Genomic DNA, 14148 nt, shown 5'->3' with positions numbered 1-14148 from the left:
GGCCCAGGACTCTGGGACAGCAGCAGCTGAGCTTCCCTGGAGGTGTGCGGGTAGTGATGAGTAGCAGGGAACTAGCTCTGCTCCTGGGCACGACCTGGGATTTGCAACGTTTTCCCTAGAGGTGGGAAAGGAAAAGGGGAGCACTGGGTTACTGTTTCAGCTCTCTATTGACACAAGCCTGCTGTCTGGCCTGGGGCTGTTCAGTAACCAGGTAGAGTCACCGAGTCCAGGGGTTTAGATAGGAGCAGCTTCAAAGAGGTTTAGAAGTAAAACATGGGTCAGAGCAGCAGGCGTGTTGGAGTAAGCCAAGGTTTATGGGCAGGGTGAGCACAGGAGCGAGGAGAGCATGCGAGGAGCAAGTGCAGATGCCAAGTTGGAGAACTGAGTAAGGGGCCTGTGCCATTTCACATGTGCTGTGTGCCTCACGGCAGTGGGACGTGCTGCAAAGTCCCCACCAGTGCCAATGGAGAAGCTGGTTGGACACGCTGAAACTGCTTCCCAGCGCTTTGCAGCCATCGCTTTCATTGCCCCTCGTGATGGTGTGGGCACAGAAAAGGGACAGTAAAAAAAAGCTCTGAAGCACAGAAGCACCCTGCAAGGATGCCATGAATGTGCTTAAATCTTCTGGAAAAACTAGGCCCCGTACCCACCTGGCAGCCCCCCTAGGAGCAAAGGCCTGGCCCAGAGCTTGCATCAAAGTGCAGCTCGTCCGGGGCCAGCACCGCTGCCAGAATGACGGCCTGGGCTTGGGGCCAGCGGGACAGCTTGTCAAGACTCCGCCAGAGCCTAGGGCCCGGGCTGCTGGGGCTATACATCCCGAGGCCTCCGCTCACGCTGCGTTCGCCATGTTCACGATTGCTCATTCTTAGTGAGGGAGAGAGCTGGGGGACTTTGAGAACGTCTAAACTCAGCCCAGCTGTGGCAGTTGGTTTATTGCTTTCAGCTGGTACTTGAACCCGGGTCCTGGTCTTGGAGTCTTTCCCAGGTTTAATCCCCGGAGCTTTCTCTGCAGCTGTATGACACTGCGCTGACCCCGAATGAGGATAGGAAAATAGAAACGGTGCCAAGCCAGAGTCTCTTTTTCATTTGGAGTCTGGCTGTCTGCCCATGACCAGGGTTACATAATGGGAAACATAGCTGGGGCTCTGGAGAGCCCGCGTTTCACCACGCTGCCCAGACCTTCGCATTCTGATGCTATATATCTTCCTAATTGTAGCTCGGATGCATTTATCACACTGCTGGATTTGAGTCCTTACAATAAAAAAAAAAAAAAAAACCCACCAAAAAAACAAAACCCACACCAAATTCCTCAGCTTGCTGCTTTCCCCCTTGGACAGAGGCGGAGGGAAAGGTGTGAGGGGTGAGCGCTGCCGAAACCCGGCGCGCGGCTGCGAGCCATGCAGGAGCGGGCTCTGCGGAGTGGGATGGGAGGCTCGGGAGGCTGCGTCTTTGGGGTCCTTTTCTTGGCGGGGGCTTGGGAATGAACCCCAGCTCCTGGCAGGCATCCTCTCCCTGGCTGGGGGCTCAGTGGTCCTGAATTCAACCTGAATGAGGAGATACATCTTTCCCCAAAACCACCCTCCTTGCTCTGGCACATTCATCCAGCTCTTAGCCACACCTGCACGGTCACCGTGGCTCAGGGTACGCGCTGGGACATGTTTTCAGGCCAGAAGGCCATGGAGAGGTGACAGGCTGCCTAGATCCCTCTCTTGGGGCTGCTGTGTATATTTGAGAGGCAGGGGGTATCCTTCCCCTCCAGCTATTTGGGAGAGGGGCTCAGTGAGTTTACTGTGGCTCTTTTCTCAGGTGTTTCCAGGAGCTAAACCTGACCATGGACATCTCTGCTTCAGAGCAGCAGTGTCCTGTGGCTCAGGGATTGTGTGTCTGGACCAGGTGTTCCCAGGTCTTTTAGCAGCAAGCAACAGTCACTTCTGTATCTTAAAATTAATTTATATCTGCATGTTTCATGGCAAACGTTGTGTTGGGGTCTAAGCAGGCGGTCGTTTAAAGCAGTGGCATTGCCATGCAACTGGGTTGGAGCAGCGTCTTTCAGACCAGCTGTCCCCAGGAGTAATTTGCAGAGATTGGGGGGTAAAAGCTTGGGGAGTCTTGGGGAGAGGGGAGCAGGGTGGATTTCCTAAGGCAGAGATATTAGCAGCAGATGGGGCGAAAGGCAGATCTCCAAGGAGGCTGCTGTCATTCAAGTGAATCCATCTCCTTTTGGGACATATGGCTGAAGAGCTGAGATGGGTGAAGAGGGCTGGGCACAGGAGAGCAAAGCTTCTCCTTGCTCTACCTTGTTGCCGCAATGAATCCGTTGCTAAACGAAGCGCAAGAATCGATGGGGAAGCCACTGGCTAGACAGACAAACTGCCACAGGTCTGACTCTGGTAAATCTGTGCTCCTTCACACTGGAGCGAAGGGCCTCTCGGTTTGTGGAGGCTGTCTGCAAGCATTTAAAAATGGTTAATTTAAACCAAGTATTAAATTAAATCCAAAAGCTCTGAGCACATTCTAGAGCTTACCTTCCCAGAGAGATCTGCCAGATCGCTCTCATCACATCGCTCTTGCGGAGAAGTGTCACTGAGATGGCAGCTCCCACTGGGAGAGATGGACAGAGTCTTGGACAGGGGTGCCAAGACCTTGCTGGAGTTTGCTGGAGGCTAAATGGAAAATCCCTTTTGCAGATCTCAGCCTTAGTTAGTAATGCTGGCCACCAGAGTTTCCCTATCGAGACATCAAAGCGAGGATTCAGAGGTGTCTCGGTAGTGTAAACCTGGCTGAGAATGAAGGTAAAGTCGAGCAAAGCAGAAGCCAAAAGTCTCTGTGGAGAAGGGGGCTGTGGCGAAGCAGAGGCTGGCTGGGAGGAGACTGCGCCTCTCCCGGGAAGGAGAGCATCCCTCTAACTCCAAAGGCAGGTTCCTGGGAGAGGAATGGGTTTATGGATGCCCGACTGGCCAAAGGGACCACGTGTAGGGCAGAGTGGGGAAAACCGTTGGTGCCACGGGGCAGAGGGGCTGTGACCAACTCGTCCCCACCCTGGGCAGCTGTGTCTGAGTCCAGGGCGAGGTTGGTGAACGCCTTTTGGGAAGAGCTCCCACCGCCAACCCCTTTTGTTCCTTGCAGAGTTGCCGCTTTTAGTTCGGCTTCCCCTGGGCCGGGAGAGAGAAAACCCAGGAGGGGGATGCAGAGCACTTTGTACGGCAGTGCAGGAGCTGGGGTGGGCACCCGTGCCGCCTCGCACCGGGAGCTGGTGGGTGCGCGTCGCCTGGCCCTGGGAGCACGCGAGCCCGAGGCATTTGCCATCTGCACGGCAGCGCGGCTCTTGGCGGCTAGGGAACACAATGCAGGGCTTCTTCTGCGCCGCGCTTTCCGGGTTTGTTCTGCAGCTGTGGAGTTTGAATGTTAGTGTTTAAACAAGCTGGTATTACACAGGAAATGGCCACCTCCACAGGCCCCCGCAGGCTTGTAACATGGGGTCATTGTGCTTGATATTAATCACCAGGCAGCCCGCGCCCCCGGTGAAGATGGTGGCTCACGCCAGAGCGCCGCACAGCACCGTGGCCGGCGGGGATTCGGTGAGCGTCGGGCTCGCCCTGGCACCCTCTGCTCTCCCCACGCTTTGGTGCGTGCCTTTTGCCTTGTGGTGATGCATGCCCATCACGGGCATCCATCTTTGCCAGGAGCCGTCCCCGCACAGACCCGGCCTCACCGGGGCCGCACTCTGCCCCGGGGCCGCGCTCCAGCCTGCGCGCTCGGCTGCGCACTTGTGCAGTGCTCTCACCGTCGCCTGGCCGGGCTGCGTCCTGTCGGCGTGCAGCTGGGCTGTGCTCACACTGACAGCTACATTAAACCTGGAATCTTGAGGCAATAAAAAAGAAATTAACTCTTATTTTTTTTTCCTGTCCTAGTGGAATAAGCAAATGTAAATGTGTCTGTGGGGAAGTGAATGAACCCCCGTTCTGAGGAAAGACCTCGCGCTAACCCCCTTCTCGCTTCCTCGGTTAAAAGCTCTGGGAGCCTCGTCCCTGTACCTGGGAGTTGCGTGCCTGGGCTCGGTGTCAGTAATTTGGGGCCTCCCTCCGCAGAGGGATGCTGAAGCCGTGGCACTGTGCGTACGCAGCGCTTCCAGGCACCTGGGCCTGCCTTGGCTTTGCAGAGAGGCTCCGGCACCGCAGCACCTCAGCTTATGTTGGGTGACATAAGCCAGAAACGCCTGGAGGTGGCCGCGGCGGTGTCCTGGGAAGGGGCAGTGGGGAGAAGGCACCTGACAGGGTTCCTGAGTGTTGTGTGACCTTCTAAGGCGAGTGCACGTCCCAGCAGGAGATCCACAGGGCCGTATGGTGTCGGCATGAGCTGTTAGCCCTTGGTGGCTTTGCTGGTGGGTAGCAGCCGGTAAATGATCTTGGTGGTGCCAGTGCTGGGCGATGCACTGCAGAGGAGGAGCTGTACCCAAGGGGAAGACAGAAAATTGTCAGACCCGCTCTCTGCGGTGCTGCCTCTGTGTTGCAGGAGAAAACCAGGGCAGAAGCGCCAACACCTTCTTCTTTGTTGGCTTTTTGAAGGCTCTGCAGGGTGCTGCATGTGAGAGGGTGCTGCCCAGCTGCCGGCCGCTGCCTCAGAGCTGCTCGGGATTGCATTACAGTGAGATCTTGCTACCCGGGGAGTCAACACAGTCTGTGGTTTGACTGAAGGAAGCCCAGGGTGGAAACCTAACACATCCAGTGCGAATGACAGATGTGGCAAGGCACTGCGAAGCTGTAGGGAGCTGGGGATGAAAGGGATAAAGTGACAGGGACTGCTGTCACGCTCGGGGTGGTGAGGGGCTGCCCTGCCTGGCAGCGCTGCCGGAGGGGCTGCAGGCAGGGGGCAGGCAGCCGCAGGGGGAGAGGAGAGGGGACCGCTGGGCTGGGTGGCTGCAAGGGTGTTAGCAGCATCCGCTCGGTGACTGTTCACATGGCATTTTTCTGACTTCGGGGGCCAAGCCCCATGGAGGGAGATGGCTCCCTGTACTTCATCTGTGCTGCTCCTTCATCCCATTACCACCCCTGCCCTGCTGTGGATCCCAGTCCTGCCCAGCATTCTGCCGCTGCCCTCTGCCTCCCTCCCACCCTCACTGGTCACCTCCATCCCCTGCCTGCAGCTCTGTTTCTTGGGGAATACAGGCAAGGTCTCTGCAATGTGTTTCTGCCCCTTCTCCTCCACCCTGGCCCCATGCACCTGGCTGTCTCGGCCCCCTGGGAACATCCTCTGCATCGGTGCCTGTCCCCAACACCCCAGCGTGCTCGTTCCCCGGCGGCTGCAGGCGCTCTCCCTGTTCCTCTCCCCCATCGATGCCTGCAGCCTCTGCACCTCCTTCATCCAAGCCGAGCCCTCATCGCAGCCCGCGCTGGCGGGGCCCCACCACTGCTATGTGACCGGACTCAGGCGGCCCAGCCCAGTTGCCAGCAGGGCACTGGGGGAGGGCTGAGCCTCCCAAGCCCTGTGCATCTCCCATGGGCAGAGCTCGCCTTGGAGGTGGCCCAGAGCAGCCCTATCACATCCGGTGCTTGTCTCTGCAGCCTGGGCCGGAGGATAAACTATCAGGGCTGTGGGGCAGTGGATCATTCCTCTTATTATTTTCTTCTTTTGCAGATAGGGGTCGTGGAAAGTTCAGTTCCTTTTAACCCTCGCAGCTCTGTTTATTTTCCAGCTGGTAGCACAAACGCAGCGTTTCCCATTACATCACAAAGGGCCTCGGACAGATCCCTCCGAAAAACGTGTTGCAACTGTTTATTTTTTTCCATATTTAAACATTTCTGACAGCCAGACCTGGCTGAGCCAAGCGATGGAGCTTTGTGAATGAACCCAGCTCCTGGTGTCTGTGCGCAGAGGGCTTTGAAGGACCTCTTCTCCTCTGCAGCGTGCGGGCTGGGGCTGGCTTAGGGACGTGGGCGACTCTGCGTTACATGTGTGCTGATTACGTGCCGGGCTTTGATTAATGGCTCCTCATTCTGCCTGGCTCCCAGGACGCTCTTGAAAACAAGATGTTTCATTTCAGTGTGCTTTCCTGGTACATTGATTCCCGTAAATAACCGAGTGCAGACTCTGTCCACCTGGAGCAGTTCAAAGAGCAGGGGGCCTCCCTCCAGCCCTGGGCTGCCTCGGGCCGCGCTGGTCACTGCTGCGCCCCCGGTGATGCTGGTGCCCCAGAGGTGTGGGGTGGAGGAGCAGCCCTCCTTACTGCCACAAGAAGCAGATCAGCCCCAGTTTCCCCTATTCCCTGTTTTTGTCCCAGTTTACGCTTTAAAAAAAAAACCCTATCTGAGTGCTTTTAGAAACAGGAGGAAGAAATGCAGTATGAGGCAGCGTGGTAGGCTGCAGTGCTCCCGTGCTTGTTGCCTGCTTCCCCCGTGCTGGCCCTCTCTGGGGTGCTGGGCCCTCCCCAGGCTGTGCTCAGCAATAGGGATGAGTGATGGGGATGCGCGGGAGAGCGGTCCAGGGCTGCTGGTGGCCTTGTGTTCGCATCCGTCTCCCTGCACGTCACTGCCGCTCCGGGAAGGTGGGACACCGCAGAGGCAGCTTTGGAGGTCACTCGCAAGTGTTGAAACCGTGGTCAGAAGCAAAACATGGCTCAACGCCCCCCATGGCTGGGGTCTAACTAAAAAAATCTCTGTGCTTTAGAGCATGGCTGCAGCACGTGGTTGCAGCAGATAACAGCCGGCTGAAGGAGAGGGTGCCCTGGGCTGGGCTGGAGCCCCCCCAGGCGCCGCTTTTGCCCTGACAGCAGGGCGGGGGATCGGTCCGTCCTCCCAGCAGGCTTTTGAAATTGAGTAATAAGCGGCATTTCTGCCATCTGGAATGAGCTGGGTTCCTGCCGCACTGCACGGGGAAGCTGCTTCCCGTGCATGTGCCGGCTCGGGAGTGGGCAGAGGTGGGCAGAGCAGCGGGAAGGGCGAGATCCTGGGAGCCCTCCCCATCCAGGGGGATGGGGTGGTCGGTGTCAGCGCTCGCGGGCGAGGGTTACGAGCCCTCCTGGGTTCGGTGCCAGCGCAGCTGTGCCTGGAGCCCTCCCGGTGGGGTAGGTTAGCAGCGGTGGTGGCGTGCCTCGCCTCGCCTCACCTCTCTGGTATTCGCTGCAGCATTGCAGGCAACTCCCAACGCATTCCAGCCCCGAATTGCTCACGTCTCTCCTCGTTCTCCCAGGGTCTCAGTAGATGTGTGGGCGACGCTGGCTGACTTCTGTAACATACTGACCACAGTGAATCAGTCGGAGGTGCCCTTGTACAAGGACCCAGATGACGACCTTGCCCTGCTTAGCCTGGAAGAGGATCGGCTGCTCTCGGGCTTCGTTCCCCTGCTGGTCGCCCCCCAGGAGCCCTGCTACGTGGAGAGGACCTCGGACAAGGTCAGCAGTAGGCCAAACATCCCCCCTCGATTCCTCCAGACTTTTATTCTTGGGAAGTTTTCTGTGCAAACGGAACACGATTAAGTCATTGAGAAGGGTGTTAAGGGAAAATATCGACCTTTCAGCCGCTGACATCCAGCTCTGTGTCATGAAAACCCCTCTCGACTTCCTCTGGTGTGTGTGTGCTCGCTGGCATGTTGTATATACGATCATTTCCTCACTTGTTTAAATAGTGCAGCTTGTGTTGGCAGTGCTCTCGGTGCACTCCAAATGGTTTGCATCATGCTTAAAGCACCCTCCCCCTCCCCCCGGCCACAAAACTCTGCCTTAGGAAGGCAGCCAGGACTTTTTTCCTTCTCTAAAGAGGAGAGTGATAAATAGGTGACTAGAGAGAAGCAGACACCATGTGTTAACGTACAAAAGGCTTTTAGGAATATGAAGCATTCCCCACTGCCCGCTCTCTATTTTCCTTTCTTTGCTCTAGGAGCCCATTCTAGCCTGAACTTTCCTTTGGCTGTTTGTTTTTAGAATAATGAAATCAGTTCCCTTGTTGATGTGGGGTTTTGGGTCTGCTCTCTGCCACCACCTGGCCAGAAGGGACCTGGGGGCTGCACTTGGATAACGTGTCTGAACCTGATGGGGGATGGAAGAGGCACAATGGCATTTGTTTTGCACGCCCTTGGAGGCACGGCAGGATAAGAGTGGCTCTCAACAGTTTCCTGCTTGGAGGCAGAATTGCAGCACCAGAAACGCTGCTCATCTGGGAAGCCGCAGTGTTGCCTCCCTGAGGGGTTGGTGCTACAGGAGGAGAAGTGGAGATGCAGGGGCTGGTTTCTGTGGAGAGCCTGCATGTGACGGTGGCAACGTGCCTTCCCATGTGCCACTTCTTCTTGACATTTTCCTGAAATGACGGTGAGAAATTTAGGACCTTTGTCACAGGGGGACCCAAGAGGTGCGAATTTCTCTTTCACTTCTCTGCCCGGCCCGTGCTCACAGCACTGCCCGTGGCAGAGGAGCACATGGTCCCAGTAAAACTGAAGGCTCTCCCAGTTTGGAGAAGCACCTTAGTCCAAGAAGTCACTGTGAAAAAACAGATTTTCAAGGCTCTATTTGAAGGGATTAAAATGACAAGCATGTGGTTGCCACTGCTGCCCTAAGGTAGCCTGTTAGCCCAGTGTGTGCTGTGGCCTCACGGGGGTTCTGCTGGGGACAGTCCCAGTGCCCCACTCTCTGTGCAGGGACTCTTCCCCCGCAGCCACAAACCAGAGCCCCCAGCAGGCAGGTAAGGTGGCTGAGCAGCCTGGTCTGGTGCCCCATAACTTGTGGGAGGGGGTCGGTATTCCCTGAGCTCTGCCTCTTCTAACCACACACCCGTTTATTTGGAGTGCCATCTACCTGTCCTGCCAGGCACTTGCGCTCACGTGTGTAAAAGAAGAGACATGACTTTGTCCTGTAGCTACACCTGAGCTTCTGAGCTGAGTTTTCTCACTGTCCTGGCTCCTTTTGGTTCTGGTGCTTTATAAATAAACTGTACAATACCACTGGCAGGAGTTGGTGCCCTTCACAGCGCGGCAGCAGCAGCCACCCAAGCATCCAGGATTATCAGGCATGGTGGTACCAGCTCAGCTCTGCTGAAAAGGCAACACAGATCCCAGAGAGAAGGACCCCGGCCCGGCTGTGTCCATCCCCCCCTTTCTTTCTTTTCTTTTTTTGCCGCCTCCGTGGGTCTTGTTTAGTTTGAAAGTAGCTGACTTTGGAACCGTGATCCCACCCAGCAGGCTGGGTGTTCGCTCGTGTTTGTGCAGGTCTGAGCCCCTGTTGTGTGCCAGTTGTGTTGTGCCGTCTTCTGGTCTCTGCCTTACGCACCAGACACATTGCACGGAGGCAGACAGAGGAACCCACCGGTACCGGCACTACCCTGGACACGCTGAGCAGAAGCAACGAGTTCTGCAAGGTCTCTTCTCGATCCAGAACTGACCAGCGTTTTCGTTAATGGTCAGACCGGTGAATCGGCAGGTGCGCGTATTCACTTTGTGGAGGACACCCAAGAGGGTTAAGGGGAGACCAGTGCGACAGAGCAGAGACCTCAAAAGCCTGACTTCCAAGAAGGGACTAGAAGAGCTGGGGCTTTTTAGTCTAGAGGAAATTCAGGGAAAATGCAGTGGGCTGTTGCAGAGAGGAGGAGAACAAGCTGTCCTCCAGCTCTATGCTGAAAAGCACAGGAAGGAATGGGCATAAATTGCAGCAAAATAGATTAAGACTAGACTTTAGGAAAGGCTTCATACCTTTGGGTAGTTAAGCACTTAAAAGCAGCCTCCTTAGCGATTCTGCAGAATCTCTTCAGCCTTGGAGATTTTTAAAAGCATTTAAAGGTGGCTCTCTCAGGTACAACTTGTGTGGAGGTGAACTGCCTTGGAAAAGGAGGCAAAGTGACCTCCTTGGATGCTCCTACCCCATTTTCTGTGATTCAGTAAAGCTGTAGAAAGGGACTGGAGCGGCAGCTGCGTCATTACGGTCAAATGACTACCTTGTTCCACAAATTTTCTCCTTCTGCAGTATTAACGAAGTGAATTATTTGACTCTCCAGAAGTGGGGTGTTGTAGAAGGCAGTGCAGACCAAGCCAGGAAGGTACGACTGAGAGGCATGAACCCATATGCCTTTCACGAATGACTGTGAGCAAGATACAAAAAGGCACTTCCCTGCAAAGAAGCCCCCAGTCCAGCTTAACCGGGCGATCCTCGTGTGCAGTCCCCTGTCCACCATCTGCTCCCTGCCCTCCTTTTAGCGTGCAGAGCCCGGATGAATCTGACTCCTCAGCAGATGCACCTCTGGGCTGTTTGCAGTGGAAGGGTGCCGTGTCCATGCTGAGCATGGTGGCACGAGGGGATCTGTATCCCTGAGCCTCAATCAGGCGATGGCAGCAGGCACTGCAGCGGAGCAGCTCTGCCTGGCACGTACCGCATCCAGCCGCATTGCAGGAACTTTCCCATTTGCGTGCTCCTTGTTGGTTGCCGATCGACTGAGCTGCCAGCAGGTGAGAAATGGTATTTCTGTGTAGCAAGAACTCTTTCCAGTACTGATTTTTCACTGCTGTTTAGCAGGAGTTATTTTTCTGCACCCAATTTCTTTCTCCTGTGTTCTCAGTCTTGGCCCAGTTTTCAGCCCTGAAAGTTCCTGACAGTTCTTTGCTGGAGAGGCAAAGAAAATGTACTGCTCTTTATATGGCACCCTGCGAATGTCTTGTGGGCTGGGAGGAGGGTTCTGGTATGCCAAAGTGCCTCTGGGAAGCTCGCTGTGATACCTTCCCTATCCTTCGCATGGCTAGGAAGAGACCGTTGGCTTTTTATAGCAAGGATGATATCTCGCCTTGCTTGCTGGTGCTCCAAATCCTTACCCCGTGCTTTTGCACCATAGTTTTTTAATGAATTTGTAAAATTTCGGAGGAAAGGAATCTGTTTAAAGGCAAGACTGGAGACTATTGGGCTTAAAATGGTGTTAGGTTATTGGCTCCACCAAAAGGATGGTTGTTTTGTAAGCTGTATAGGACAAACACTGTGCTTCCCACTTCTTTTTGTTCTCCACGTCCCATTTAGCAGATGGAGTGCAGTATTCAGCCAGAGTTTCTCAGCAAGTTTTTGAGCATTTGGCCTGGCTCTTATTTTGAGTGAAAATGTTCTGACTCCGTTCATTGCCATGAAGCTGTGCGTTTGGATTCCTGCTGGAGCCAGTGTGACACTTAGAGCTTCCCATCGTCTCTTGCACTGTCATTGAAGCTGTAACCAACAAAAGCTGGCTCCAGGGTGAGCATAACTTGGTGATGTTTTCCTGGGCGTATGTTGGGCAGATATCCATTGCAGCTTGTGTGATGGAACACCATCGAACGTACCAGTCAACAGCAAACTATGCAGCCTGGTGCCTGAACTGTCAGACTGTGTCTGCAGCGTTTGCAGCCAAAGGAGACGCTGCCGGGACCTCGCTCACCCAGCGTTGTACCCAAGGCAAGAGCAGGGAACAGCAGCATGGCTGAGTTAAGGTGCGGAAAGAAGGAAGGTAGCAAATGTGGATTCATCAGGCGGCGTGTGGTGCTGCTGTGGGGGACTTGTAATGGGAAACACTTGGGTCACGTCGAGGTTAAAGCAAGTCCTAGTGATGGTGCGTCTGAGCTGTGCGTGGGTCTTGTGCAGCCTTGGGAACCTGGGGCATGTCCTGGTTTCCTCAGCTCTCGCTGAACCCTGTTGTCTCGGGAGCATCCTGCTCTGCAGTGGCCCCGTGGAGCTGGTGGCAAGGCTGGAAGAGGGCTGCAGATCGCCCGGCACAGAGCAGAGCAGGGAGGTCCTTCTCCTCTACGCAGGCACATGGCATCACTGATTGCCCACATCCCTGCAAGCTCTGCATGGGCTCACCCAAGCCTGTGCCTGCAGCGCACGCTCTGCCACATGCGCCCCAGCCAGGGAGACGTGGAGGAGAAAGTGTTAATGTCCCTTCCCACAGTAAACCTCTCTGCATGGGGGGTCCTGAAACCTGAGCCTCTCTCTCCTCCCCCAGCCCTGACACACATTAATAAAAGGTTTTTAAACGCCAATAAAAAGGCAGCAGCCCCAGCTCACCAGGTCCGGGGCCCAGGGTCCTTGGGAAGGCACTTCACAAATGTGTTTTTTGCATTTTCAGGCTTTTGGCTGGTGAATAAGATTGAGGAGAAATACTCCTTCCCCTGATAACAATACAGTGAGACGCAGGATCAGCAGTGTGTGGATTAAAACCAGACGGTGCATGATTAATACATATGCTTATAGGGCTAGTCACTGTGGTTCCCTCCTCTCAAACAGAAAGGCACTTTTTTTCCCCTCATGTGCATGCTCATGTGTGGAGTGGACTGTCTCAGATACTCACCAACTGAGCTAGTCTCAACCCTGTCTCACCTCAACAGGCAAATGAAAGCCCTAAAATGCAAGGCTCTGAAAAGTAACTAGCAATATTTTACTGCCCCAGACCTACAAACTGGGTACTGCGTGGCTCCCTCAGCTCCAGGGTGGCCAGCTAGCTTTCCACACTTGGTGCCATTCTTGTTTCACAAGTACTTGCTTCCTGCTGTTTGCATTACTCACCTGTCAGTGCAGGTAGCCTAAAATCCAAGCTTTGTTCTTCTTAGAAAACACAAATCTCTTTCCTCGGTACTGTCGAGCCCAGGTGGACAGTCCAAATTTGACCCTCTCTCTAGCTGCCCCAACATGCTCTAGATTTGCAAAGCTAGTAGCCTTTGAATTAGCTATTTAGGAGCTAATTATTGTTTAGGCTTGAGCTAAAATTAGTCCTGTCTTGTTATTCACTTCACTTATTCACGGTATTTCAGTCTTCTTAAGACTTGCAGATATCTCTTGGCAATGTGTAGTCATGTCTGATGCTTCTTGGAAAGGGAGCCCCGGGTTTAAAAGCCCAGAAGGAATAGCTGTCGGAGTGACCGGAGTCTGTCATGCCTCTAAACACCAGACGTTTTGTCCTTTCCGAGACCTAATGGCTCCTGGGATGCCAGGGATGAAATCCACGTTAGAGTGGCCACACTACAGTGATTTTGGGAGGACTTCTTGCAAGGCGTCAGAGGAAGGGTAGCAAGACCAGGACTCTGAGAGCACAAACTCTTTGTAAGCAGAGAGAAAACCCCAGTGAGCAAATGTAACTGTTTTCTCAGCATCCTTTCCATATTCCCATTCCATAGCCTTGGAGCATCTCCCTCCAGCTGGCAGGCAAATGCACTCAGCCCATGAGAGCGAGAGCTTCCAGCTTGGAGTTTGGTCCAGAGAGGAAAAGGGAAACTGTGAGCAGAGATCGGAGCCCCATGTGGGAGAGTCCAAGGAGGAGTCATCCTTGAAAAGCTCCTTCCATTCCTGCCTGCCTCAGTTTCCAAACAAGTAGTGAAAGATCCCTGCCCCAGGCAGCCCTGCTCGGAGCGGGGACTTGGCAGGAGCTGGCAGCCCCAAGGCGGCAGAGTTAGAAAAGTTTACATTTTCTGACCAGCATCTGAACTCCATCCCAGCCTTGACCTTCCCTTTCATGTGGTGCCTTTGGATTGTAAAAGGCAATTAGGCTAAATTATGGGCCATGTTGGAAGATGATGTCATTGGGTGATGGAGGAGAGGCTGGATTTTATGCCACCATGAAGGTAGCGCACAGAATATCCCCGGCTTTGAACTCCTCGTCCACCCTTGGCGTTTCCTTGAAACGCAAGTGCCAGGGTCTGTGTGGGCACCACGGGAGCCTCTCTCTGCCTTTGCGAGGTGTCGTTAGTACAGTGGGAAGTGTCAAGCCGAGTCCGTGTCCCCAGGTCTGGGTGGCAGAGGAGGGTACGCTGGTGTCTGTCGTGCTGTTTTAAATGCACCTTCGTAGAAATGGGCATGAGTGCTGTCCTAGTGACTGCTGCTGCATCTCCTAGGGCTGTGCAGGGCATCTTCCAGAGAGGTATTCTGTTCATTTATCATTTGCTCTCGGTTTTTTAAGCTAAGACAGTTCTGAGCGTATTCTTAAAACTGCGTTTCTCCAGCTGAAGGTAAAGGGAACTCATGGCAAACAAGCACTAGCGCTGCACGAGGACACTGAATACAGCCCTGGAGAAATCTGCAATGTGGAATAATAGTTCAGGCTCTTAAAAGGTGGGGGGGTGGTGTTTAAAAAAAAAAATACTGCAATAAATCTAGCAAGTGGAATCTGAGGGAAATGATCCCATCTGGAAAACTCCAGCGCTGGTGCTGCTGAAGGCTTAAGGAGC

The 14148-nt window shown here is 54.4% G+C and overlaps 1 protein-coding gene across 2 annotated transcripts in view; it reads left to right on the top strand.

Moving 5' to 3' along the window:
* Positions 1 to 14148, top strand: part of SMG6 (SMG6 nonsense mediated mRNA decay factor) — a 116265-nt gene that overhangs the window by 57568 nt on the left and 44549 nt on the right. For both annotated transcript variants that reach the window (XM_076354449.1, XM_076354448.1), the window contains exon 13: positions 7186 to 7387. In XM_076354449.1, coding sequence (XP_076210564.1) covers positions 7186 to 7387 — 202 coding nt within the window. The remainder of the gene's footprint in view (positions 1 to 7185; positions 7388 to 14148) is intronic.

Source organism: Aptenodytes patagonicus, chromosome 17 (genome assembly GCF_965638725.1).
Source record: "Aptenodytes patagonicus chromosome 17, bAptPat1.pri.cur, whole genome shotgun sequence".
NCBI classification, from domain to species: domain Eukaryota; kingdom Metazoa; phylum Chordata; class Aves; order Sphenisciformes; family Spheniscidae; genus Aptenodytes; species Aptenodytes patagonicus.
The sequence above is the reverse complement of the archived record's forward strand: the minus strand, read 5'-3'. Positions and strand labels throughout refer to the sequence as shown.